The 26,321-nt window shown below is 59.1% G+C and overlaps 1 protein-coding gene across 2 annotated transcripts in view; it reads right to left on the reverse strand.

The window, feature by feature from the left end:
- Window positions 4,423-26,321, reverse strand: part of RRBP1 (ribosome binding protein 1) — a 65,478-nt gene continuing 43,579 nt past the window's right edge. The window contains exons 5-24 of one of the 2 annotated variants that reach the window (XM_021078037.1): window positions 23,296-23,448; window positions 22,399-22,517; window positions 20,230-20,383; window positions 18,335-18,473; window positions 16,349-16,518; window positions 16,195-16,229; window positions 13,533-13,623; window positions 12,952-13,044; window positions 11,083-11,175; window positions 10,924-11,004; window positions 10,685-10,774; window positions 10,040-10,132; window positions 9,555-9,626; window positions 8,916-9,011; window positions 8,364-8,447; window positions 6,808-6,915; window positions 6,141-6,224; window positions 5,822-5,917; window positions 5,301-5,444; window positions 4,423-4,986 (exon numbers count right to left, since the gene is read on the reverse strand). In XM_021078037.1, coding sequence (XP_020933696.1) covers window positions 4,948-4,986; window positions 5,301-5,444; window positions 5,822-5,917; window positions 6,141-6,224; window positions 6,808-6,915; window positions 8,364-8,447; window positions 8,916-9,011; window positions 9,555-9,626; window positions 10,040-10,132; window positions 10,685-10,774; window positions 10,924-11,004; window positions 11,083-11,175; window positions 12,952-13,044; window positions 13,533-13,623; window positions 16,195-16,229; window positions 16,349-16,518; window positions 18,335-18,473; window positions 20,230-20,383; window positions 22,399-22,517; window positions 23,296-23,448 — 2,034 coding nt within the window. In that variant the 3' untranslated portion in view covers window positions 4,423-4,947. Of the gene's footprint in view, window positions 4,987-5,300; window positions 5,445-5,821; window positions 5,918-6,140; window positions 6,225-6,807; window positions 6,916-8,363; window positions 8,448-8,915; window positions 9,012-9,554; window positions 9,627-10,039; window positions 10,133-10,684; window positions 10,775-10,923; window positions 11,176-12,951; window positions 13,045-13,532; window positions 13,624-16,194; window positions 16,230-16,348; window positions 16,519-18,334; window positions 18,474-20,229; window positions 20,384-22,398; window positions 22,518-23,295; window positions 23,449-26,321 lie in introns of both variants that reach the window. The other variant, XM_021078036.1, reaches the window with a different exon arrangement.

Below are 26,321 nucleotides of genomic sequence, written 5' to 3' on the forward strand. Positions count from 1 at the left end.
TCTCTTGTGTAATTATTCATGCGTGAATTGGGGATAAAGGGTTTTGCTTTCTGTGTATGGGGGTAGGTATGGAGATTTGGGTATTTCAGACAGAGTTAAGGTCACAGCTCCCTCCTCTGATTGCATGAAAAAGTTGGTGTAAAAGTTGGGAATTTGTCTCTTAAACATTAATGTTTCTTTTCTCTTAATGTTTCTCTTAAACATTAAGAGTTTATCCAAATGTCAGACCTCTTTTTTTTTTTTTTTTTTTTTTTTTTTTTTTTTTTTTGCCTCCTCTCTAATTTATTTGGGAGGCAGAAAAATATTATGGTTTGATCAAATTACTTTCAAAATTATCTTGAAAATAGTGCTGGCTACCAGTTTACCCATAAGCTACTGGTCATTCTTTCATCCTGAATTTATTTTCTCTACTGCAATGGAATGCTTTTAGTGAATGTGTTAACAGGCCCTGGGGAGGCATTGAGGGCCCAAGACTGCCCTTAAGAAACAGTCTGTAGATAGAGCCAGGAATTGTAGAAGAAGAAAGTCTTTTCTGTGGTTTCAGCTTGTGACATGTGACACCACTTGTATAACCACCGCTCCATGTGCAGGTATGGAGGGTGGGGAGGAAGGTGGGCTATGGGGAGGCTTGTGAACAGTGCACAGGGGTGTGATGTAAGATCAGCTGCTCCCAGCACTCCACTCGACTCCAGAAGTTGGGAAATGCTAACAGTTACTTATATCTCTATCTAGGGGCACTTTTGAGAGAGTCTTTTTGGATTCCTGAGGTTAGGGCCCAAGGATTCTGCTGACAGACTCCAGGTAAATCTGATGCAAAATTACAGAGTTTTTGTAATGGCTCAGCGGGTTAAGAACCTGATTAGTATTCACGAGGATCCTCGCCCAGTTGGTTAAGGATCTGGCGTTGCTGCAAGGTGTGGCATAGGTCGCACGTGTAGCTTGGATCCTGCATTGCTGTGGCTGTGGTGTAGGCTAGGGCTGCAGCTCCAATTCACCCCCTCGCCTGGGAACTTCCATATGCTCTAGGTTTGGCCCTTAAAAAGTTTTGAACTGGAGTTCCCGTCGTGGCACAGTGGTTAACGAATCTGACTGGGAAACATGAGGTTGCGGGTTAGGTCCCTGCCCTTGCTCAGTGGGTTGACGATCTGGCGTTTCCGTGAGCTGTGGTGTAGGTTGCAGACGTGGCTCGGATCCCGAGTTACTGTGGCTCTGGCGTAGGCCAGTGGCTACAGCTCCGATTGGACCCCTAGCCTGGGAACCTCCATGTGCCGCGGGAGCGGCCCAAATAAATAGCAAAAAGACCCCCCCAAAAAAAAAGTTTTGACCTTTTAGCTTGACATTAGTGAGGAATAAAAATACAAGTACACTCTGCTTTCAGCACATTTACACCTTTCACTAGTGTTAACACATTGCAAAAGTGTGTTTGTGGAAAGCTGACTTAAGGTTCATGTAATGATTACTCTTGCGTTCTGAGGAAAAAGCAAACAAAGCCAATGCTAACAAGTTCAGAGCTTGACTACAAAGTTTGTTATTTCAGAAAATATTAATCGCTGAGCAAACAGTGAACATAGTGACTCCAATAGTAAGACCAGGCTTAGTTGGGTGGTTTCCTTTTTCAGAACTCCTCAGTGCTGGCGGGTCCATGCTGGAAGTGTAGCTTCTGTTTCTTCACCAGTTCATGCCTTTTGCACTGACAGACGGATATGCCCAAGGACACAGCACTTGTCATGGTTTAAGGCATTTGTGACATGGGGGAACAGTCTCCAGTCCCAGCCAGGGGAGAAGGGTCACTGCATAGTGGCTGGCAGGGCCTGGGAGGGAGCCTGTAGCCAGCCCAGAGAGGTAAAGTAACTTGCTTAGGGACAGCACAGCTGGATAGTTCAGGTCTCCTTTTCTGGTCCTAAGCTATTTTCATCATGTCCCTGGCAAGTTCTTCATTTCTAACATCTGGAATTGAGTCATTTTGTTTGATTTGGGGAGGGGAGGGAATCGTTCTTTTGGGCTTTGAGTCCTATTAGACCTTCCCCTCTGAGGAAGCTCTTGGGAAGGAGGCATTTGCGGAGTGTCTTGTGTTTTTGCTGCCTACAGGCCAGGCATCCCAGTGGCGTTTGTGCATTTTATTGACCATCATTCAGAGATGACCAGAGGAAGCTAGTCCAAAAAGCTGGCGCCAGCACCGTGGGCCCCATTGATGAGCCCCATGACCCTGCAGCCTCAGGTCAGCCCCTGGAGCCTCTGCAGGGAGGGGTTTACACTAGATGTTTTCAGAAGACTCCCAGCGCTGCCCTGGGTCTGGTTGCAGTCCGGCCTGGGCGGTTGGTCCCCAGGGACTGCAGAGGGAGTTCTGTGCCATATGCAGGACTAGGACCTGTGAATGGCCAGACTGGCAGGCCAGGCTCCTGGGGAACACCAGGGGGCCCCCTCAGCCTCTTGCGCAGGGTCTGTTAAGGGTGACTCCCTCCCCTCCTTGATCTCTCCCCCTCCCCCAGTCTGAGGCTGGAACTCAGCCAGCAGGCTCCTGGCATGCTCACGCTCCCCCTGCTGGCACGGAGCGGCCACTGCTGGGTCTCAGGACAGCTGAGGCGGTGCTGGTGGGGAATGGATGGAGGAAGGGCTTCACCTGGAGCTGCAGGAGCCCCAGGTTCACCCTGCCCAGTGGCCTCCTGTCTTCCTTCCTGTGCTTTTTTCTCCCCAGGTGTCCCCCTTTCCTGTGCCTTCAGGGGGGGCATCTGCCCAGCATAAGGGTTCTCTGTCCTGCAGCCACTGGGGCAGGGGAGCTTCCTGGAAATGCTGGTGCCACTGATGGCGGTCCTGGCTCAGGAACAAGGCTAGCCTGTTTCCCACCAGGGATGACTCCAAGCCCCTGACCTTACGTGAAGCTCCCCGTGAGCGGGAGGATGAGCTGTGTGTCCCTACCCGACACACAGGGCACACGGGAGTGTGGTGTGAGGGGCCATGGTGCATGGCTGCCACACACTTGAAACCCCTTTCCCTCCAGCGGACGCCCAGGCCTCCCGATGCTGGGTCAGCATTAAAGGCAGGCTTGAAGCCTGCTGTGCCTTTTGCCAGGTGAGCTCTCCCTTCTGTGGGGATTCCTTTGCAGGATGAGGAGAAACTCCCCTCCCATGGGGACTGGAAGATGTCACATGAGAACCAAGCATGGGGCTGGGCATGTGGTGGGTGTCAGCAGTTATGGGTCATTTCCATAACTTCTGACACCATAACTTATATAACTTCTGACACTTTACTTTCCATCTGTCAGAAACCGTGGCCTAGAGCCCACGTCCTGCAGGCTCCTTGACCAGAGAATCTAGAACAGTTACAAGTTTCTCCCCTTGCTTAAAAACCTCAGTGGCCCCTGCAGCTTGCCCCCTTTGCCTTCATAACCTGGCTCCACGAAGTCTTCCTGCCTTACCCCCCGAGCCCCTGGCAGCTCTTTACCTCTGCACCTCTGTTCCCTGGGCCTGGATCCCTTCTCCCCGCCTGACAAACATCTGCTTAGCTCCAGCTTATGCTCATATCTCTGAGGAGACTTCCCAGAATTTCCAGCGCCCTGATCCCAACAGTCACAACACACAAGAGTCACAACGGCAGACAGGTGGTCCCTGAAAGCCAGGACCAGGTCTTGGTCATGCAGACTGAGGTCAGCACTGCCCGGCCCCAGGCAGCGGCTGGCATGTGGAGCCGCTGGTGGCTACAGGACACACTGCACCATGATGCTTCACTTTTGCGACAACCACCCCAGAGAGGCGTCAAACCCACATTCGACAGCCCCAGGCAGGTGGTGAGACCTCAGTTCTCAGGCACCCTCCCGTGGGCACCCCCACCCTTGTATCTGGCTACACTTGCTGTCAGGGCCTTGGTCCCCCCAGCCAAAGTTCAGCCCCTTCAGCGCCTGTCTCCCAAGATTCTGAGTCTTGGGACTGAGCTGAAAGTAGGATTGGCTGTGCCGCCAAGACCCGTGACTGCTACAAGCTCCTGTGACCCCACCTCTAAATCCATTTGTTTGAGCTTCAGGTTCCCTACAAAGCCCTCCCCCCCCCAACACATCATAACCAAAGATTCTCTGGGGTCACAGGAAGTTAAGGTGGCAGCCCTCCTGCATTGTGGACGTCTGCCAGGGTTGCAGCCAGAAGGACGGAACTCCTGGTTCATGCCCAGAACTCACCTCACAGCCTAGGGCACCCCACAGCCTCTCTAGGTAATCTCAGCTCTTGGGGGGTGGGGACTGTGGTCACTGCATGAAGTCATCTAGCATCACAGGTCCCACTCCCTCATCCTGCCCTGTGGGCATGGGGACCTGGGTGACATGACAGGAAAGGCACCGGGGACCAGGAGCCATACTTGTTGGCTCCCCTGGTTCCTCGACCCGGCTCAGCACCAGCTGCGGGAACCCCCACAGAAGACCAGGCAAGACCGAAGCGCCAGGCGACACATGGGTTTTAATGGCATTAACATCTGGGAGGTCACACTTCAGTTCTGGTGGTAACTTCTTCCAGGGGTGAAGGCTGCTGTCTCGCTGGGCTGTGACCCTCCAGTCTGCTCCGCAGCCTCTGAGACTCACCTCCTGGACTGCCCACCACCTGACCCCCAACCCCATGAGCGACAAAACAATTGCACTGATTGACACAGAGATACCCAGAGGTCCCGGCCTCCCCAGCACACTGCCCAGGTCTGTCACACAGCTGATGAGGGCTTTGGCGTCTGCTGGCCGGTGATCCCGGGCTGGTCCTGGGGAATAGTGTTTATCCAGCGTGACAAAGGTTCTCTTACAAACTGGGGTCTGGAAGATCTATTTCTGATGCTAAGAGACTGTCGTCTCTAATGGCTTCTCAGAGCTACCGAAGTTGGGCCCGGATATCGCTGTGTTGGTCGGTTTATTTATTTGTAAGGAATGTGTAAGGCATTTTGGTAAGTTGAACAGTAACTTCTTTTTCTGCAGGAGACTCAGACAGACGTGCCCTCCTTTGAGCTGCTGCCATCCTCCTGTGAACAGAGGAGGAGAGAGGGAGAGGCTGGGGCCAAGGGGACCATTCACCTCACCGGAGGGACCTCCCGTCCCTGCAAAGTAACACCCTGAAGCCACTAATGCCTTCAGAGCCCAGCCCGACATGCCAGGAGCTGAGGATGCAGAGGGCTGAGAGGGCCCCTCGTCTGGGCCGAAGGCAGTGGCACTAAGGGCAGCACAGGGTGCAGGTAAGGATGAGGCCCTGGGCCTGTGTCCCACCGAGGGGGCTGTCGGGCTGCCTCTGTCCCCCGCCCACCCCCACCCCCACTGAGGGCAGGCTGGCGGCACTCACTGATTTGTCCAGCTGCTCCTGCAGCTTTTTCACTGTGTCTTTCTCCTTTGCCAGCTGCTCCTGGGTTGTCTTCAAAAGCTCCTGTAGTTTGGTGGCAGCACGTCCCAGGTCACTGGTTAACTTCTTCTCCTTTTCTAGTCTCTCCTGGCGGTCAGAGGGTTAAGGGGATTAACCTTCATGTGACAGGTGGCAGGAAGGCCGCCTAGCTGTGCCCATCCATGGGGACAGACGCTGGGGGCCCAAGGGTGTGGGGATGGGCCTCTGCTGCCTCCAGTGCTGCCAGCAGCACTTCCTGTGGTGCCAGGGCTGCTCTATGCAGCAGCCACTGGGGACAGGGTGCCCTGGGGCCAGGGTGACAGAGGAACCTCAGTTCTACTTAATTTAGTCACAGAGACTAGTGGCCGCCTTATATGGTACTGGAGATTTAGGGGGTTTCCCCACCCCCAACCACATTAGCCTGGACCCTGCCCGAGGGGCCTCGGTGGTTCCCACCCCAGTCCCACCCGAGGGCCCCCTTTTACCTTCAGCTGCATGGCCTCCTCTGCTTCTGACCCAAGGGTACTGGTGCAACGAAGCTTCTCCAGCTCCCCCTGCAGCCGACAGGCCGCGTCCTGAGCCTGGGGGCAGGGGAAGGGGCGCGGCAGTTCAGTGTCAGGTGCCTCATCAACCTAACAGGCCCGCTTAGGGATGGAGGGCGCCTGGCATGAGGGACAACACGATGGGGGCCTGGAGAGTAGGCCAGACCCACACAGACGGGGCGGGGACGAGGCACAGTGATGCCCACCCAGCAGAGGCCCCAGGGGGCCACCTGGACCTTTCTGCACCCTGACCCGCCCTGACCTCCTCAAACTCGGCCGTGAGCTTCTGCCGCCGTGTCTGCTCGTCCTCTAGGAGGGCTTCCGTCCGCTCCAGCTGTGTCTTCAGCTGCGTACAAACCCCGCGAACGTACTCAGGAACCTGGCGCTGGCCCTTCTTGGGTACCCAGGGCTCGCGGGTGGGCTGAGACCTGGGGCTCTGCCTTCCAGCTACTCCTGGTGCCCCCACCTCACTGCCCTTCCCTGCCCCAGAGCAGCAGGGAGACCACCGAGTCCCTTCCAAAGCCCCCCACCCTTGGGGACAGAAGCTGGTGTGGCTGAGCTGCTGACCGGACTCCAGTTACCCTCAGACACCTCTGATGAGACCCCAAGACAGACGCCTCAGCACCACGCAAGCCCCTGCCCCACAGTGGTTCCCACTCGGAGTCCCGCCACCGCCAGCCCCAGCATCACGCTCAGCGGCAGCTGCTCGGGTCTGGGGAGCAAGCCCCCCTCTAGTGATGCTGAGTGAAGCCTCAGCTTGCAGGCCGGGCCCTCCACCTCCCGCCCTCCCTTCTGCTCTGTGGCTTCTTCAGACCCGGCTGACCCCCGCCTGGGCGTCCTGGCAGGTGGCAAGTAGCCCAACAGAGGCCTGCCGTCAAAGTGGGGGAGTTAGTGGCTGACACCCAAGGGATGGGGCTCACCGCCCTAACCTTGTTGGGGTCCTGCTCTGCTGGGGGGGCCTCTGGGGAAACAGCCGGGGACCTGGCTACGTCGCCATCCTCTACGTGGCTCTTCATCTCACTCAACTGTTGCCTGACCTGAAACAGGGAGGGGGGTTTGAGCAAATACACGGCTGGACACACGCCCACCTCACACGCACGCATGCACACACTCCCCCCTGGGAGGACCTGTTTTGATAATTTCAATCTGTGGCAGCAGGTTCACTGGGACAGGAGGGTCAGTGCCATGTGTGGCCACACTGAGACTTAGGTGCCAGTGAGGGGGCCCTGGCTGGCCCCACGCACCTGCTCTGCTCCAAGGCCAGTAGTAGGGAGCCCCCCGGAACCAGGTGACCTGAGGGTCACGGCACACAGTGCTAAGGGATCCAAAGGGAGTGAGAGGCGGCTGGTGGCTCCGCGAGGACACCACCCACGTCCCACATCCCTTCTGGACATGGTCCACTGTGCAGGACCCCTTCTAGGGTCTAGAAAAGATGACGAGAAGACACTCTTGCCTAATAAGGTTCCCTCAGCCCTGAGCTCCATCATGGGGGCAGATGATGCATCTGGTGGCCCCTAAGCCCCCAGACCACCAAGCCTCCGATCTGAAGGGGCAGCAGCATCACCCACGAAGCTTGGGTGGAGGTTCCAGGTGGGGCTGTGGGTGGCTGAGGCCGGCACCCACGTCTTTCCCTCCTTCCAACAGTCCCAAGAGTGAACAGCAAATTTTGTAGACCAAGAATGAGAAGAACTTAGGGAATGTCCCCTACATATGGCCCAGGCCTCACTTGGACAACAGCTTTGGAGAGGTGGTGACGTGTCTGGATAGCACCTGCCCTCGGGTGTGACGGTCCCAGGTCAGGCCTGAATGACCAGAAGAGGCACCCCAGGAGCCAGAGCGTGTGCCCAATGCGAGGGGCTGCTGTGGGCCTACCAGCCCAAAGGACCACCCCTCTGGTCTCTTCTCAGAAAACCAGGCACAGGCATTTGTATTCAAGAGTTCCAGTCTCTAAATGTAAACAACCAACCACAATTTTAAGAAAGACCACACAGATCACCTAGAACATGTCCATGGACTCACAGGCTACTGCCTGCAACCCCAGCCTAGGGCTGGCATTGGGACTGGGCATCTTTGTAAGTCTGGGCTGATGTTGCCCAGAACCAGGGGCCTGGACCGCCTGTCAACGCTGAAAACCAGGAGAACCCAAGACCCTCTGCATGGCTGGGAGCTCTGCATGCCCACAGGTTTGACTGGGTCCATCTGAGCCACCGCTGGGCGAAGAAGGGTTCAAGTCTCAGAGAAGGCAAGGGACGTGCCGACAAGGGGCCCCAGGGTGGAGGAACCTCCCAGCGTTGAACCAGGGCCTGACCTCGCTGGGGGATGGGAAGTGGAGCAGGGGCGCCATGGGCCCAGCAGCCCGGGAGGAGCCTGCTCAGGACGTGTCCGAAGCCTGCACACCAAATCCATGCCCGTGCCCTTTGACAGGATGCAGGAACACACACACCTGACCCCCCGGCCACACATCGGCCACGACAAGGTCACTCACCAGGGCAAGCTCGCTGCTTTGTTTCTGGGCTTCACTCTTAGCTGCATCCAGCTGTGACTGAGATTCTAATAAAAGCTGCCTCAACTGGAGAGAAAACAGACCCGGGGGGGGGGGGGCAGAAAGGAGGGAGAAAACCAGTTCCCGTGAGTCAGCACCTCAGCAGCTGATCAAATACAGTCACTACCCCACACCCAAGACACTGTGGGTCGGGGGGCTGGGTTCCCGCAGCTTTGGCTCCTTTTTTAAGACACAGGAAAGACAGTGTTTAGCACACATGTGGGCTCAAGCCTTTGCAAATGTTTACAGATTGTCGTTGGCCAGAATAAGGCCAAAAGTGCGACTGAACCAGAATCGGGGTGGGGGTGGGCAGTGTCAGACTGAAATGCTGGCCCCGCAGAGGCAATGTCACCACCCCAGGTAGAGGAGGTCTGCTGCCAAGCTAACCGGTCTTCACCCCGGCTGGTCCTAACGGCTGGATTTTGCAATCTGCCCCTCAGCTTGGCAGGCCCAAGGGCTAGGGTGCAAGTCCAAGGTCAGGAGGTGGCCACTCACCCCTGCCACCTCCTTGGCGTAGCTCTGGCACTCGGCGCTGGCGGCTGCCATGTGCTTCTCCAGCTCCGCCTCCAGATGCGAAGTGTGCTCCCTCACCTGGACACACGTGCGAGTCAGAGGTCTGCAGCTGGCCAGCGAGGAGCAGGGCGACAAGGCCGGGGGGTTGAAGGGAAGGGGGCCACAAGGCCAGAGGGATGGGATGAGGAGACGGGGCAACGGGGCTGGCTGGCCCTGGGATGAAGGCTACCAGGCCTCCGAGGCCAGGGAGGAGTGAGAGGCGCCCGCAAGGGCCATGGAATCCGGCGCCCTGGGGCTTGACCAGTCCTCAGACCTCAGCAGCTCAGGGATTTATTTACTCGAGAGCTCGGCACCCCTGGACCTGCTCTGAGGCTGGGACAGGCTGAGGAGCCTAGCAGGGCCACCTTGTAGCGTCTCCTGGTTCACAAGGCCACAGCAGAAGCCACGGTTCTCCAGGGCCCGGCGTGCTGCCTCCAGTCACTCGTGGCAGTAATGGCTCATTAAGGACAAGCAGGGCTGACAAGATCCTGGAGCTTCTTTTAAGACCCGTGGCGCCTGGGGGAAGGCGACTAAAGGAAGCCCTTGAGGGCACATCTCTCACAGGACAGAGCCCGCACGTACCTGATCTGAACTTTCAAGTTCCCCTTTTAGCTTCTCGATGACCTCTTCGAGATGTTTCACTGTAACTCGTGACTATGGAGCGAAGGGAAGACCCCGTCAGACACGAGCCCTAGCGGAGGGGGATCCTGCCTGGACGTAGTAGCACCATGGCTCCTAACCCTGTGCCGGACCCAGCAGGCCGGGCCCCGCCTCAGGACACCCAGTGGTGCCCCCTCTGTCCCCCCCAACACCCCCGAATGTGACCAGCAGCCTCTTCCTGGGAGAGGGGGTCTCTCTGAGGCCAGGAGTCAGCTGTCACTCTGCAATTACACTTTATGTGGGGCCACCAAGACAGCAAACACGACTCCTGTCTCCCCGGTGAGCCGGGTAACTCAGCGGTGTCCACCCTGGATCTCACAGAATTCTGAACCTGCTGCTGACCTGATGAATCTAAATCTGGGTTCCGAGGGAGGACGGACCCTGGGGAGCCCTGGGACCGCCCATACCTTCTGGAGCTCCTCCTCCGTGGTGCTGACTCGCGCCTTCCACACCTGCTCCTCCTCCTCCACGCTCTTCTGCAGGTCCTTGAGCATCCCCTCCTGTGGGGCGGGTGGTGAGCAGGGCCTTGGGGTGCCCCCACCCCGCACCTTCCCATCCACCTGCCTCCCCCGGGGTGACCACTTCTGGGTGACCACCTGGCCGCCAGCGCAGCCCTGCTCTGACCCCTCCCAGACAGTCCTGTGGGGAGGAAGGTGGGCACTGGCCAGTGTGCGAGCGAGGCCAGAGGACTCTCCTCTCTGATGGGTTTGCCACCAGCACTGGCCTCGGTGGCCCAGGACAAGGACAATAGGACAGGGCTGATCAGAGGGAGAGGGATGGACCTAGCATGGCTCTTGGAATCACAGGAGTGTGGTTTCAAGCCAGCGTCAGCCAAATGCCGCCCCTTTCCTTTCCCAGACTGTGCGAAGACAGCCGAGCCCAGATCTTCAACCTGAGCGCACCCCTTTTACCACCCAGCCAAAGAAAGGAGGCCAGAGGGGGCAGTGACTCTTGCAAGGCGCCAGAGAACCAGCGTTCGAGCCCAGGCTCTCTTCCCGCCGGGCCTTCCCACCCCACCTGCCTCTGCCCTGCTCCCTGCCTGCGCGCCTCACCGTCTCAGCCAGGATGGTGCGGTACTGGTCGCACTCGGCCTGCAGGCTGCTCTGGGTCTCCTCCGCCTCCCTCAGCTTGGAGGCCAGGTCCTGAGGACAGAGGGCAGAACAGGGGTCTCTGAGCCAAACGCAAAGGTTTCGCCTAGCTGCCCGATGACCGGCTCAGGCACCCTCCTGACCCAGAGGCCAGGGAGAGCGCGAGGGACCGAGGGACAGCAGCCACTGGAGGGGGCGCTCACCGAGGGCTCCGTGTTCACTGGTGGCTGCTTCAGCAGCTCGGGGCCTTTCTCTTTGACCTCCTGCAGCCACTCGGCGTAACTCTGCAACAAAAATGTTCCAGGTTGGGCGGAACACACCCCACACAGAGTGGGGTCCCCGGGGGCCATGTCCCCTCCTACCTGGTGGGCTGAGACGGACAGAGCTGGGAGCAGGGCCAGCAGGGCCTCCTTGGTCTGGGCCTCAGTCAGGCTGAGCTGCTTCTCTGACTCCTCCTGGGAGGGTTAGGGGGGTTGTGGTGGTCACCAAGGAGCTTTGGGCAGCACCCCACGGAGAGGAGTGTCCACCCCAGGAAGGCCGCCCCCAGCTCTTCAGGGGATGGACAAGGATGGAAGGAGACCAGTGGTGGCTCTGTGGGGCCAATGGGGGAGCAGGGATAGGGGTGGGTGGTGGCTGACCTTAGAGGCCAAGTTCTGGCCATGCCAGCCCAGGCTGGGGAACACTGAACAGACTCAGCTGTAAGGAAGAGGGATGCTGGGCAGGTGCAGGTTCCCCCACCCTGGAGACACTCAGGCTCAGGTCTCCATTCTGCATGTGCATGTGGGGCAGGGGTGGGGGTGGGTGGGGGAGGGGGAAAGGCGTGACTCCCAGCAGCCACAGAGTCAGCAGCTATTGTAGCCCTGGGGGGTGGGCGGGAGTCCGTGGTCCCACTGTGCAGGGGGGTGCCGTTTGGTTGGGGTTCTGGCTCTCTGAAGCCTGCCCCAGGCACCATCCTGCAGTTGTGCTGGCCAGAGGCCCATCCAAACTTCTTGATGCTCCCAGTCAAAGCAAGAGAAAGGAGGCAGAGAAGGAGGGAAGCGGCCTGCGAGGACAGTGCTGTCCCTGGGGACAGACCCCCTACCATGCCCTGTCCGGCGGGGGGTGGGTGGGGGGGGTGGCTGCAAGGGACTTCCGGCTGAAAGTCCTATCTGATAACCTCTCCCCAGGGCCTGAAAACAGAGGCTGCACTAGGAACTCCCAGATCAGAGCTGGCAAGGAGGTTCTGGAATGTGGCACAGAGATGGCTGACAAGCGGATGCCTTAACCTGGCCCCAGCACCCACAGGGCCTGGACTCAAGTCTCAGAAGCCGACCCTTGGCTCGCTCAGCAATGCACAGACTTATGCCCGCGGCCTGGTGGGGACCCCTGACCCTGTGACCATGATTCAGGTGCCCCGTCACGGAGTCCAAGGCAGGGGCCGAGGACCCAGGGGCCAGCTCCTGTCTTTATTTGGCTATGTGACCACAAGTCAGGTGGCTTGTGCATTTGCCACAGATAGGCACCCAGGTCACATCTGGGGAATCTAAGTACAGCTCCACAGTGGACCCGAAGCCAGCCCCTCACCCTGCCTCTCAGAGCCTCACTGACAAAAACTCAAGCTTCCTGGGATGTCTTGTCAAAGTCACTGCAAACCTACGGTAACAGGACAGGCACTGCCTCTGCATGAGAGGGTGGGGGGAGGGCAGGGCCGGCTCCCGGGGCCTCTCATCGGCATGGGAACCTGTGGCCAAAGGGGGTGGGTGAGGCCCTGCTTGCTGTCACCGCCCATGTCTGGCCAAGGCCCCGGACACGGACAGGCCTACACCTGCTACACTCCCCGCCCCCCGGCCCCAAGGACCTGGGCCTAAGCACCTGCTGCTACAGATTCTTCTTCCCTGAAAACTCAATCCTGGAGCCTCCCGGGCCAGGAGGGCAGGGGCCTAAGGAAGCAGTGGACTGTTCAGATGGAGAAGAGTAACATGAAGAAAGTCTACACAGACAGACCGTCCCGGGCCCACCCAGAGGCAGGGTTCGGGGCCCAGCAGAGGAAAAGCAGACGAGGGCTTGCTGCTTCCTCCATCGGCAGGAGAGACGGGCAAGGAGGGCGGGTGAGCAGGAAGATGCTGTGGCTCAGGCACCGGGAGGATTTCTGAGATGCTCTAAGGCCGCAACCGCACAGCCTTAGAGCTTTTGTGTGTTTTGTGTGGTCTGCTTAGCAGGTTGACTGAGGCCAGTGTGGTGCCGACACTGACCTTGGCCTGGGTCAGAGAGCGCAACTTCTCCTCACAGGCCCTCTCGGCCGAGGCCACGGCCTCCATCGCCTTCCAGTTCTTCTCTCGGAGGTCCTGGGGGTGGAGATGGGAGAGGGTCAAGAGCCAGGCCGGCTGGCTGGTCTCCGGAGTAGGGAGAAGCCTCCCTAGTCCTCCCCGGCAGCACTGGCCTGGGCAGCTCTGGCCTCAGCTATGGCCTGTGGTGTCCTCGCAGTGAGACTCGTCTGAAGGAGTGTGTGGGGGGTGGTCAGCCCGGCTCCTCAGAGAGGGTCCTGGACCAAATGGCTGCTCTGACCCAGCCAGGCCCAGGGCAGTGCAGGAGGGGTTCTGGGGAAGAGCTGGAGGGCCTGGGTGCTGGGGGCAGGCTGGCGGGGGGACGACACAGCGGAGGCTCCTGTGTACTCTTGCAGGAGCATCGGGCTCCTAGGCCTGGTCTGATGCCAGGTGACCATGTGACCAAGCGAACTGGTGGGAGGTGGGACCCGAGGGGGAGGGGGCCCCTCACTCCCCTTGGGGAGCGGTCGCCGAGCCCCTTCCCATCATGCAGGCGCCCCAACACTCACGTTGTTCTTTGCTTTCTGCTGCTCGACCGCCTCCTTGAGCTCTGTGGCTTCCTTCTCCAGACACCACACCTGTGACTCCAGCTCCATGAGGCTGAAGGGACATGCAATGTCACTGCTGGGCTCCAAGGGCCCGCAGCCCCCCTGGTCCTGTCCCGAGGGACCCCTTCCTTGGCCTGGGACTGTGGTCAAGCCCTTCCCTTCACAGGGCACAGGTTTCAGGGGAGCCCAAGCAGCCACCCCAGCACCTCCTCCAAGTGCCAAGGCACAGAGGTCACCAGAGTCCCACTTGGTGACACTAGCTGTTGGGACAGCAGAGGTCAGAGCAGCCACGGTGGCCAGTGCAGGGGTGGACCCCAGACAAGTTTTCGGACACTTTTTCTTCTGGTGAACTGAGCCCTGTTGCCTGGTCCTGCTCTGTCCCACAGCACGTGTCAGCCGGCCCTTCTCTGTGGCCACACCTGCCCTTGAAAGTCACAGGCTGGGGCTTCTCCTAGACACCTGGGCTGGAGCCACACACAGCACCATCACCTGCACACCATCAAGTAGCTCCCGCTGGGGGCAGGGGAACATCCTTTGTCCAAACCTAGTAAGTGGGACTCAGAGGCAGCCCGAGCCGGGACTCCGCGGGACCACCCCAGCCTTCCCTGCTTCTCTCTAGACTCAGAGCCCAGTGGCCTCCGTCCACCCCCATCACCCAGAAAGCAAGGGGTGGACGCTGCTAGGGCTACACTGGCTGTTCTGAGAAAGAGGCTTCAAATGACACTAGTAGGTCACCTCTGCGTTCAGGTCTGGGACAGGGGAGGCCTGGGGACACATGAAATCTGAAGTCTGGAAGCCCAGATGCTTCCAGAAGCAGCACAACTACAACGGCCCTGGGGGTGGAAGGGAAGCCCCATCGAGGGCGGCCCCAGGTGGGGACACACACCTGTATTTATCGTGGGCCGTGGCGAAACACTGAGAAATGGCACTCTAATAACACACGTCAGGACGGAACAGACCTTTCGCCCTCCCAACGCCCTCCATGGCACCACCTCGTTATTCTAAACAGTTTGCGTCTGGCCTTGAAGACAGCTGCTGACTTCCTGGATGTTGGTTTTAGGCCACAGAGCCTGACCCCACCCTCAAACCTCCACTGGGATCTTCCCAGCTCCCCCCTCCAGCCGCCTGCATCAGGCAGCAGCCAGCTGCCTGCAAATTGCCACGAGAGCGTCCCCAAAGGCACGGGGCCTTGAGGAAAGAGAAGCAGCAGGCTGGGGGTGAGGAGGTGCTGACAGTCACCTCCTGGTGGTCACTGCCCCTGTCCCAGGACGTCCAGGGCTGGATCCCTCATCTCCACCCCAGAGCAGGATGGCCTGGCCTAGACACAACTCTAAGATAAACAGTCCAGGAGTTCCTGTTGTGGCGCAGTGGTTAATGAATCTGACTAGGAACCATGAGGTTGCGGGTTCGATCCCTGGCCCCACTCAGTGGGTTAAGGATCCGGCGTTGCTGTGAGCTCTGGTGTAGGCCGGTGGCTACAGTTCCGATTCAACCCCTAGCCTGGGAACCTCCATATACCACAGGAGTGGCCCAAGAAATTGCAAAAAGACACACACACACAAAAAGATAAACAGTCCAAGAAGGAAATTTTAAAAACCCCTAATTTGGCCAAACATCCGCATGATGCAAAAAAACTAGACTCAACCCTATTTGCAACATGACTTAAGTACCTAGTCATTAGCTGTTTGATCCAAGAATCTGATCTTAAAATACAAGAGCAAAAGCCTAAACAAACACAACCTCACTACCCCTACAAGCACCACGAGAAACAAAGTTCACCTGAGCTTTCCAGAAAGGCGCACAGAGAGGCTTTGCTACTGAGTGTCCTGCACGGCATTCTAGGGCCACTGAGAGGCTGGCTTCTTCCCCAGCCCCCAAACCAGAGTTGGAGGCCAGGGAACACGGGCCATGCTGGGGAGGCACAGGGAGGTGACTCGCTGGCAGTGGCAGCCAGAACAAGGGGGTCCGGTAGGCGGACAGCCCAGGACATGACCAATAGCTGCCCGGTGACGGAGGACACCTCTACGCCTCAGCCCACGAGGCTGCCTCGTGGACCTGCCCGGCCATGGCAGCCAGGACACGCAAACCTGTGGGCATCTGCTGAGGGACACAAAACCTGGAGGTGACCGTCCCAAGGACTCACGCCCCCTAGCTTGAGGCGCCCCCGTCAGGTCTCAGCAACAGCAAACTCGCATTCTGAGCACGCCTGGGGTGGGGCCACGGGAGTTACCTCACCCCGCCCTGCGCCCCGGCCGGCTGCGGACCTTGGCACGTCCTCATCTGTACACAGAGTCTGGGCAACCTCCCAGGTTCTCCATTCTGCGTGGGTAACCATTCTCTTGTTTGAGTTATGACCTCAGCCCCTAAAACCGCACCCTACAGACCTTCCCAGTCCTTCCCATGGAGAGAAGGACAGATGGATGGATGGACAGAGGACAGACAGCAGGAGGCCCATGCTCCCTGGCGAGGCCCAGCCACTCTCCATCCAGCCCCGCTGCTCCAGGGGCAGGGAGCTCCATGCGAGGCTGCCTTCTTTCCTGACCACGCTGCCCAGGCTGTCACTGGAGGGACAGCGGACAGGTGGGGGTCTCAAAGGGGCTCCTCCCCGGTGATGCCCTCTTACCGGGCCTGCTGCTGGTCGGCCTCCGCTCGGCTGGCCTGGAATGAGAGACAGAGCCCCATGGTCACCATGACACGCCTCGGCGGCAAGTGGTCAGGGCAGGTGGGGTCTCGCGGGCTCCTCCGCCCCTCCTGTCGCCCAGGGGAAGGCGGCTGACCTGGGCGTCCTGGGCCTGGCTCGCTTCCAGTAGGGCCTCGATGGAGCGGATCCTGTCTGTGAGCTGTGAGTTCTCCGCCCTGGCCTCGTCCAGCTGCCCCCGGAGACCACTCAGCTCCTCGCGCTTGCCTCTCACCTCCGCCTCGGAGGACTGCAGCTTGCTGTGCAGCTCTGGGGACAAGGGGAGGTGGAGGGTCAGGGCAGGGAAGGCCGGGGATGGGGGGCGGCACCTCCATGTTGCCGGGCAGGCTCTGAGCCCCGGGCATCTCATCAGCTGGTGGAGAAAGCCATGCCCTGGCTCTGTCCACGAGGACTCACTTGGGTAGAAGTGATCTTCACCCTCAGATCACTCAGGAAAGTGATGGAAATCTAGAATGGATTTCAGTGGCAGTTTCTAGAAACTTCCTCTTTAGGTGATTGGCGCATGTTGCTGAGACCAAGAGCAGGAGGCTTCCTGGGGTGTGACCTCCTCTAAGTCTCACGGCTCTGAACGTCATGCCATCCCTGCATGACTCTGCACAGCCCCCCACCCTGGTCTCACCCCCAAAACCCAGGCTCAGCCACTAGCCGCTTCCAGACGGAGCTTCCGTTTGGAGCTCTGCGTAGGCGACCTCACTGGTCTCATCACGGCCACTCTCTCATCTCTGAGGCCCGTGGATACAACACCCACTCCTGCCGAATCCTGACCAGCGCCTCTGAGACTGCCTGTGCCCAGCCCCGTCCCTGGGCCACTCCTGCCCTTGGTCCTTTCTCCTCCACCCAGCACCAGAGACGTGCGGCAAGTGCAGACGGGATCACCCTGGCCCCGCGCTGAGCCTCTCGCCACTTCACGCAGCACCCAAGCTCCTCACAGGAAGGTCACCAGGCCCTGCCCATCCGGCCCCACACTAGCCTTCTCCAGCCATGCTTGCTGACCTTCTGGTCTCTATTTCAAGTTCATTCCTATTCTCAGGGCTCTGGACTGGCCATTTCTGCCCTTTCCTGATCTTCGTGAGGAGGGCCTCTTCCCACCACCCAAACCTTGGCTTAAATATTCTTTTTTCCCCAGGGAGGCTTCCCCAGACCACCCCATCTAAAGGCACAACTGGCCCATCAATGCAGGGCTCAGCCAACTGGGCCTGCGGCCACCCCAGGCCACCAGCCTGTTTTCCTAAATAAAGCTTTACTGGCCCAGAGCCAGGCCTGTGTGTCTGTATGCTGTCTCCGGCTGCTTTTGCATCATGTCTGGCCTACGAAGCCAAAACTATTGACTAGTTGGCCTGTCACATACACAGCTTGATGTTTCTGGGACCTGCTCTAGGTCATGTTGGTTACTTGAAGTCTGTTGAACACGGGGCTGTGTGACCTGGTTGACGCCGCTCCGTCTACCTGACTGTGCCTGTCTCTAGCGGGAAGATGCCTCGACCCCACTGCTTCATCCATTCTCCAAGCCTTGAGCTCCCACGAGAGTGCTCAGCCCATGGCAGTGGCTCTGGAAATACCGGGGAGCAAGTGACTGCGGAGCTGTCACTGGCGCCGTCTGCCCTACTTCTCCAGGGGCCCCCGCTGCCCTAGACTTTGCCACCATCTCCTGATTGAAAAGGCGACCTGTGAGCACAGGGGAACCACAGGCCCACCTTCCCAACCTGGCCTCAGAGGATGCTGAGCTAGAAGAGAAGGCCAGCGACAGCTCAGGAGCACCTGGGCTCCAGGTGGGGGCCCCACAGCAGGTAAGGCTCAAACTGGCAGCACCCTCCACCCCCGCCCCCATCCAGCCCTCACAAGCCTCATCCTCAGACTCCACTTCCCAAATCCAGCCCCTAGGGCTCCACTCCGGACACTCAGGCTCACAGGCCCTGCCCCCTACAGCCAGCCCCTCTGACTCCAGGCCTGAGCTGACCCCGGCACCTCTAGCCTGTCCCTGGCCCTCGCTCACCAGCAGGCTGATGGGTTCTGGCCCCGGCACTGACCCGGCCCCCCCAGAGCCCCGGCCCCACGCCGCCCTCACCGGCCATCTGCAGCTGCTGCTCCTGGGCCTTCTCGGCGTCCGCCCGGAGGCTGGCGTGGCTGGTCTGCGAGAGGCAGAGCTCCCGGCTGACCTCGTCCAGGCGCTTCTGCAGGGCCTCCTCACTCTCCTTGTGAGATGCCTGGGGAGCGGCAGAGGGAAGAGGGCTGTGAGGACACGGGCAGGAGGCTGGGCCCTCAGTGGGCCCTGCGGTTGAGAGCTCCTCACACCCTGCCATCCCGCACCGCACCGACGACTTTTATAAACCCTCTCGGATTCTCAGGCCAGCTCACCTGCTAGAGGAAGCCAGGAGGTCGCACCCGCCCTGACCTCTGAAGAGCGGGCTCTGGGGAAGGGGCCTCAGTGAAGGAAGGACCGTCAGAGAAAGGAAAAGCCCCGTTCTCACTGTGGTGTGTGGCTCAGGGAGACCTCAGGTCTAAGCTGGAGGGTCCCCGGGTGGGACCTGGTAACAACCATTTCTGGCAAGACACTGTCTAGGCATTGTATGTGTGTCAGCCTGGTGAATCTCAGGTGCTGCTGTCACACCCATGTTACAGATGGGGACACTGAGGCTCTGAAATCTGGGGCCCCGCTGTTGACAGGAACAGGGGGCGGGGGGCAGCGACTAGGCAGCCGCTTGCCCCAGCCTCAGTCACTCCTGGCATCTCTGTTGTCCGAGGGGAAGAATGGACTCCGTGTGGCCAGCATTCCTGAGACCTGATGGGAGGAGAGGCTCAGAGTCTGGGGCTTCTGAGTGACAGGGATGGTGATAAGCTGGGCACCAGAGGGGAGGCTGCAGCTCCAGAGGCACCAGAACCACCTGAGAGCCTTGAGAACACAGCCCCTGGCCAGGCCCCAGGGGTTCTGATGCCACCGGTCAGGGTGGCTCCACTTCACAGGACAGTGAACATCTAACCAACCACCTCAGTTCTACCCAAACATTCCCAGCTCTGCTTATCTGTCCTTTTTCTCTGAGACCCTTGCACACACTCGGATACCAGTCTTACAATTTTGTGTTTGTTGTTCTAGTTCCTTCCATAAACTGCCCCATCGTCCCACGTGCTACAGCCTAGCTCCGGTGACTGAGCAGAGCCGGCTCCAGAGCCGTGTGCGTCCCGGGGTTTCCTTGTTCTCACAAGAAGCTACAAACAGCATGTATGTTCCCCACACCTGTGACAACTGCCCCCTAGCCTGGTCATCCTGCCTGAACCAGGCCAGTGGGGGGGATGCAGAAGTCGTCAGGTCAATGGGCAGCAAGGCACCCCAGGCCGAAGGGCCACTGGAGGCTGCCCAGTGCCCACCGGGGTGGGGCTGGGGGTGGAGGCACGATCTTCCTCCCTCTGGAGAAGAGGCATCCTCCTGGGAAAACATGAGCTGAGGCCACATCCAGAGGCCGAGAAGGAAAAACACCCACCTGGCCTTGAAGCCAGAGGCTGCGTTCACTGTGGCCTGGCTACGCTGGAGCTGTGAGGCCGTGGGTGGCGGCAAGTGTGGGAGGTGACACTGCTCTGGGGCTGCCTCGGGGGTTCCACTCCTGGCTCTGTAGGAACTTGGGGGAGTTGCTTAGCTCGGTGCCCTTAGAGTGTGGGTAAATTACAGGTAATAACAGTGCCCTCCTCATGGGGTTACAAGGAGAATTAGCTGAGTTAATGCTTACAATGTGTTTAGAACATGCTTATCAGCACACAGAAGACCCACATTTGATGCTACCTGGTTAACAGTATTAACAAGGCCAAGGTTGAGGGCTCCAGCCCCAACCTGAGTCTCAGCCCCTACCCGAGTTCCCAGCTATCACAGTCACAGCGGGGAAGGGGACACCCTGGCCCACGCCTGCTACGCAAGCGACGCTTGGTGGCTGGGATGAAGGGGGGCATGGAGATGCTGCTACCTGGACTCACCTGCAGCTGCAGGACCTGCTTCTCGAAGGCAGCTGCCTTGGCCTCCAGAGCCTTCCGCTGCTGCTCCTCCTGCCGTGCGGCCTCCGACTTCTCCACCAGCTCCTTGCTGACCTTGCCCAGCTCCTGCCGGAGCTTTGCCAGCTCTGCGTTCTGCCTGCAAGATAGTGAGAAGCCCCCACTAGCTCTGCATTCTGCCTACGAGACAGTGAGAAGCCCCCACTGATGGACAGAAGGTGGCTCACCAGCCCTGAGAGCTGCCCCGGGTGCTGGGAACCAGTGAACGTCTGAACGTCTCCTCCAGGGCACCCACTCTTTCTTAGGTCACCCAAGTCTTGGAGCCATCCCGGAAGCCCCTTTATGTCATTACCCATGAGGGGTGTGATGTGTTTTGTCGAAGATGCTGTTTCACAAGCACAGTAGATGCGCCACTGGGAGCAAAGACCAAAACACACTAAAGCAGCCTGGGAAGCAGGCTGGCCTGCCCCGCTGTCCTACAGGGCCGGGGGCAGCATCCCATGAGTCCACACACCAGATTCACTGGCCTATTGGACCACAGCCAGGCTGGGCGGAGGGGGGGCTCCGAAGCGGGCGGCTGTGGCACGTTACAGAACAGACCCCTCAACACTGCACAAAAGCTTGGGTGTGGGGATCGGGGAGGAAGTTTAGGAGTGACAGCAAGAGGCTTGACCGACAGGAAAAAGGGGAAACTCAAGACCTGCCCTTTCTGGTGTGAGGGGTCACTGACTGGCACGTCAGCCTCCTTTCATGAGCACAAGACACCTCTTAAAGGCAGGACAACTGTCCAGCCAAGGGGCCTCTGCAGGGCCTTCAGCACATGCTCTCCTGACAGGAGCCCACATGAGAGGCTGGACCCCAGCATCCTAGGATGGGGTGGGAGGCTGGCTGGGTGGCCCTCTGGGAGGGCCTGGATACTTGTCCCACGTGGCAGAGCTTCCACAGATGGATGGAGTCAGCGGCTGCATCTCAGGGTGACAGGTCTCCGGGCTTTAGAGCGGTCCCCTGCACAAGAAGGAAGCTAGTGTTCTCTGCCCCCACGGTCACCTTCTGCTGTGGATGCTAAGGAAACTGCAGCCACAAACCACCAACCTGGCAACGGGTCAGGACCAAGAAGATGAAGAGGACCTCCTGACAGAAGGGACTGGCCTGCAGAGGGTGGCCGGTGACCTCACGCAGAGCCAGTGGGGCCGCCAGAAAAGCAGCCATGTGGGTGCACATTTCGATCTTGGTGCTGCTTATGGGTGACGCTCTCCCCGCCCACCCCCTGGCTGAAGGACCCCAGGTGCCTTTGCTCTCTGCTCACACCCATCTCCCCTGGGGAAGAGGGGCTGCTCCAGGGATAATGAGAACCCCAGAAAGTCCCTAAAGGCCACTTCAGGCCAAAGAAATGGGAACCAAGAGGAAATGCAGTAGGGCTTCCTGTGGGCCCATCTGCTGAGATGGTGACATTCACACTGCAGGTTCAGAAGACAGCGTCCCTAGCAGGGTGAGGCTAAGCGCTGCCCTCTGGGCAAGTGGTCCCTGGGGGCTTCCCAGAGACGTCCCCACGCTTCAGCTCCTGAGCGGCTATACTGGGCACGAGACCCCCCCACCCCCCGCCCAGTGGCCGGGCTGTGTGTTACCAAACACATCATCACAGCATCAGGAGCAGACGTCCCTCCTGCATGGGGGCCTGACCAGCGGGGATCGGGGTGCTCAGGCTCACGGCAGGTCCTGACATCACGTCAGACCCTGATCTTGGATGGTCAGCTTGGCCTTGATACTCTGGACCAGAACCAGTTTTAAAAAGCTTCACACTGAGATGTTGTGAAGACGACATGAAAGCAAGGTGCCAGGACCAGCCAGGACCAGAGGGGGCTCCACTGACAAGGATGCCAGGAGCTCACTGGCTGGAGCTCATGCACTCTCACGTGGCCCAACCACATGAGGATGCTGGCCACATGAGGCAGGCTTAGGGGCTCAGAACCAGTCCAGAGGTGAAGGGTCAGGACAGAGCCCCTGATGGGCAGGCAAAGACCTGCACAGCCAGCCCAGGTCCACAGGGAGAGGGGGCTGCCCATGGCAGCCTTGCCGGGGGTTGGGGGCCCAGGGACCCTTTCCACTCCAGGCCCTTGGGGAGGTGCCAGAGTGTCTGACAGGGCGCAAGCTTACTTGCTCTCCACCTGGCTCGTGGCCTGGTTCAAGGCGTCCCTCAGGATGGAGTTCTCCTGCTGCAGACGGGCCAGCTGCGCATTGGGGCCATTCTCCAGCTGCTCCTGAAGCGTCCGGATCTGGAAAGTCATTGAAGGGGCATCAGACGCCACTCCTCAGCCTTAGAAAGAGAGCCGCCTCTGGGGCCAGGTTAGCAAGGTCCCAGCCTGCAGACAAAGCCTCGGGAGCTCCACGGTCTCCACAAAAGGTGGGGAGGACCCTCAAGAACAGGGGGCCTGAGAACACATGGCCAGGTGCTCAGCCCAGGGCCCCGGACACGCTGCGTGCGCTCGGCCACTGACTGAGGTCATCCAAGTCAACCCTTCTGAGACTCAGCACAAGGCCACAAGCCACAGCCAACGGCTGCCCCAGGAAGCCTCACTTCCTGCCCTTGGACCTCCCACGGTACGACCCACCCCCGAGCAGAGCTCAGGTTGGAGAGGATGAGGCTCAGGGCTCGGACTCTGGCCGGGCTCTGCTGGCCTCAAGCCCCACGCTGGGGCTGTGCAATTTCCAGACCTTGTTTCCTGGGCTCCTCCCTCATCGAGTGGATGAGGCAGAGCCAGCACTACTCCAGGGTCACAGGGAGGCTGAGAACTTGAGCCATGGGCCTCCAGGGGACGGCACACAGGGCTGACCACTTGGGAACAGAGTGTTTTCAAAAAGTGATTTTTAAAATGTATTTCACGTTTTCTTGGTTATTAACATTAAACACACACGGCCGGCTGGCTGACACCATCTGGCCAGACAGGACAGGCCCTCCTCCCCAAAACAAACCGGATTCTGAAGAACCCCTCCGCGGGCCCCCGCATCCGCCCATGGGGAGCGCTCCAGCCCCCGGCCCTCAGCACTGCCCACCTTGCCCTGCAGCTGCTGCACCTCCTTCACGTGCTCCCGGTAGCTGGCCTGCATGCGCGCCTGCACGGCCGTGATCTCCTGCTCCCGGGCCACCAGCTGCTTTTTCACCTTGGCCTCCCCGGCTGCTGCCTTGGCCTTTTCCGCTGCCAGCTCCTGGGAGAAAGCAAAGGACAGGGGCAGGGGGTGGGTGAGGTGGCAGGGGGCAGGAGCTTATCGGAGGAAACCAAGATCATCACAACCCAGAGCATGACCTGGGGCTCAGGCATCCTGAGACCCTCATCCTGAGCTCGCAGACAAACCCGAGCAGCCCCACAGGGAACAAACAGGGGATGAGGGACCCCTGGAAACCCTGCCAGCCTGACTGGTGGAGGGCTGGCTGCCAGGTCTTGGCCACAATGGACACCAGTAGGAGCTGGGGACACAGCATCCTGTCCCTGGGCCCTCCAGGGGCACTGGTTGAGCTCTGCTGGGATGACAACACCCCGGTCTGGCTCAGTCTTCAACATCCAGGTCCCCAAGACACCCACTTTGACTTAAGCCTGGGTGCCTCTACAGACGCAGGAGAGGGCAGCTCAGGGGGACTCAGGGGTCTGCCAGGCTTCCTCTGACACTTGCCCCACCAGGCCTGCCAGCACAAGAGGTCCCTTGAAGTACACAGTCCAGACTCAGAAAAAGCCAAAGCTCAGAGACGCCCCAATGTGCCCATGGCCACACCGGCAGTGGGTGGTGCAGCTACATGCAGGCTATACTCCATCTGCCTCTGCTCACCACGCCGGACACCCCGAGGCTGGTGCTAAGCAGCTGTCTGGGGACAGCCCTCCTGACCCTGAGCAGGTCTCCTGCAGTTCTAGGCATCTACTTGGGTCAGGGCGAAGAGGTCTCAGTCTCCAGAATTCAATGGGATTTTCCTCCCTTTTGTCCCTGGGATTTTTTTTTTTTTTAAGGCAGGGAAAAGCCAGCTTTTCCTCAGAGTATGTGTTTGGTCCTCCATGGCTTCTCTTTCTTCTAAGAGCTCAGAGGGATCGGATTTACTTTCTTTCTTTCTTTTTTTTTTTTTTTTTTGTCTTTTTTTTTTGCTATTTCTTGGGCCGCTTCCGCGGCATATGGAGATTCCCAGGCTAGGTGTCAAATCGGAGCTGTAGCCACTGGCCTACGCCAGAGCCACAGCAACGCGGGATCCGAGCCGCGTCTGCAACCTACACCACAGCTCACGGCAACGCCGGATCGTTAACCCACTGAGCAAGGGCAGGGACCGAACCCGCAACCTCATGGTTCCTAGTCGGATTCGTTAACCACTGCGTCACGACGGGAACTCTGGATTTACTTTCTTGAAAGACACAGTCACTAGTGGTGGCTGACTGGAGCCCTGCCTTCTCTGACTTGGCACCATCAGGAGCACCATCAGCTCAGAAACACGCTCTGCATCCCAGGACGAGAGGGGCCCCTGCATAGTGTATCCTCCCAGGCTGGCCGAGGAGAGGACAGGAGGCAACTCCCACCAAAAGGCCTCCAAAAGGAGCACCTCCTGCCTCTTCCCTGGAGCACACCCTCCCTGAAGGCCACGAAGGATGTGTCTCGGGCCCAAGTGAGTACAGGATGGGGTCCAGTTCAGACCATCACTTTGGGACAGAGGCCCCTGGTGCCCAAGCAGACAACAGCTGGAAAATGGTTTTCTAGGAGGGTGGCTCCACCGCTGTGTGTGGTTCCTCAAACCCTCGAATATGGTCCCCAAATTGCTCCAGAGCCAGGACAGAGATCTCAGGATGCCTGAGCCTGTGACCTGGTGCCCAGAATGGTCCCTGAACTCAATTCTGCTGACTTCACCTACTTTTGAAGCATGATCTCGCAGGCGGTCCACACAGCCTGTGTATAAACCATGCCTTCAGCCTCAGACCACCAGAAAAAGAGCTGACCAAAACCCTCTGTGGCACCTATAAAAACTTCCCTACAGGGACAACGAAACTGTGGGTGGAACTAAAGACGAAACATAGATCCTACCCACCCGCCCCAGCTCCTGGTGGGATTAGGAGAAACTTCCATGTTCTCAATAATTTAGTCTCTCATGTAACATTCCTCAACAGGGCTGGAATGGGAGATGTGACCCAGAACAGTCGACCATCCGCTCTACTCAAAACTCTCAACAGAGAAGTGGCAGGGACCCAGCGCCTGTGGACCCTAGGAGCACAGGAGGACAGGTGGAGATGCCTGAAGCACGGAAGGCTCCTGCTTAGCTGTGCACCGGCCTTGGGCCTCCGTGGCCACATGCTGATGAGCCAAGCGAGAAGGCTGGGGTCACACGGGACACAAAGGATGGTGCACTTGTAATGACAACCCCTGTGCTGGGATGGGAAAATGCCCTTGGCAGGCTTCCTGCAGGAGGAGAATCAAATGGAGGCTTTAGGGATAAGATCTCCAGCCAGCCTAGCAGGGAAGGGCATTCGGAGAGGCCTCAAGGAGGGAACGAGGAGCGCAGCTCATTGGGGAGCAGACAGGGATGGGACGCTGAGGAGAGCAGCCCACTGGGGAGCAGACGGGATGGGGCAGCAAGGGATGCAGCTCATTGGGGAGCAGACGGGTCAGGGAGTGAGGAGTGGGGCTCATGGGGGAGCAGATGGGGGTAGGGGAAGCAGGGGGTATTGGGGTACAGACTTGGGTCTGAAGACTGGGAGCCACAAGCACTTAAAAGGGACCCTCCCAGGACCAAATCAACAGAGGGCCCAGGAGGACTTCCTTGGGTTCGGGGAGCAGGATGGCGTCAGGGAGACCGGGCCCGGCTGGATGCGCTGATGGACTTCTCCTCGCCCCAGAGCCAAGGCCTGGAGCCCTGGGGGGTGGGGGCGGGGGTGCGATGGGCAATGGCAACCAAGCCCCTGCCTGTCTCATGGGGAGATGGTGCACCAGGGCAGGGTGGGAAGCGCATCTGGTCGGGAAGGGTGTCTGTGTGTGAGCTGTGCTGTGATCTGGAAACCACGTCGAGTGGCACCCCGAGGGGAGCAAGTGTCCAACATGAGGAGTGGCACCTAAAG

This window comes from Sus scrofa, chromosome 17, assembly GCF_000003025.6.
Source record: "Sus scrofa isolate TJ Tabasco breed Duroc chromosome 17, Sscrofa11.1, whole genome shotgun sequence".
NCBI lineage: Eukaryota > Metazoa > Chordata > Mammalia > Artiodactyla > Suidae > Sus > Sus scrofa.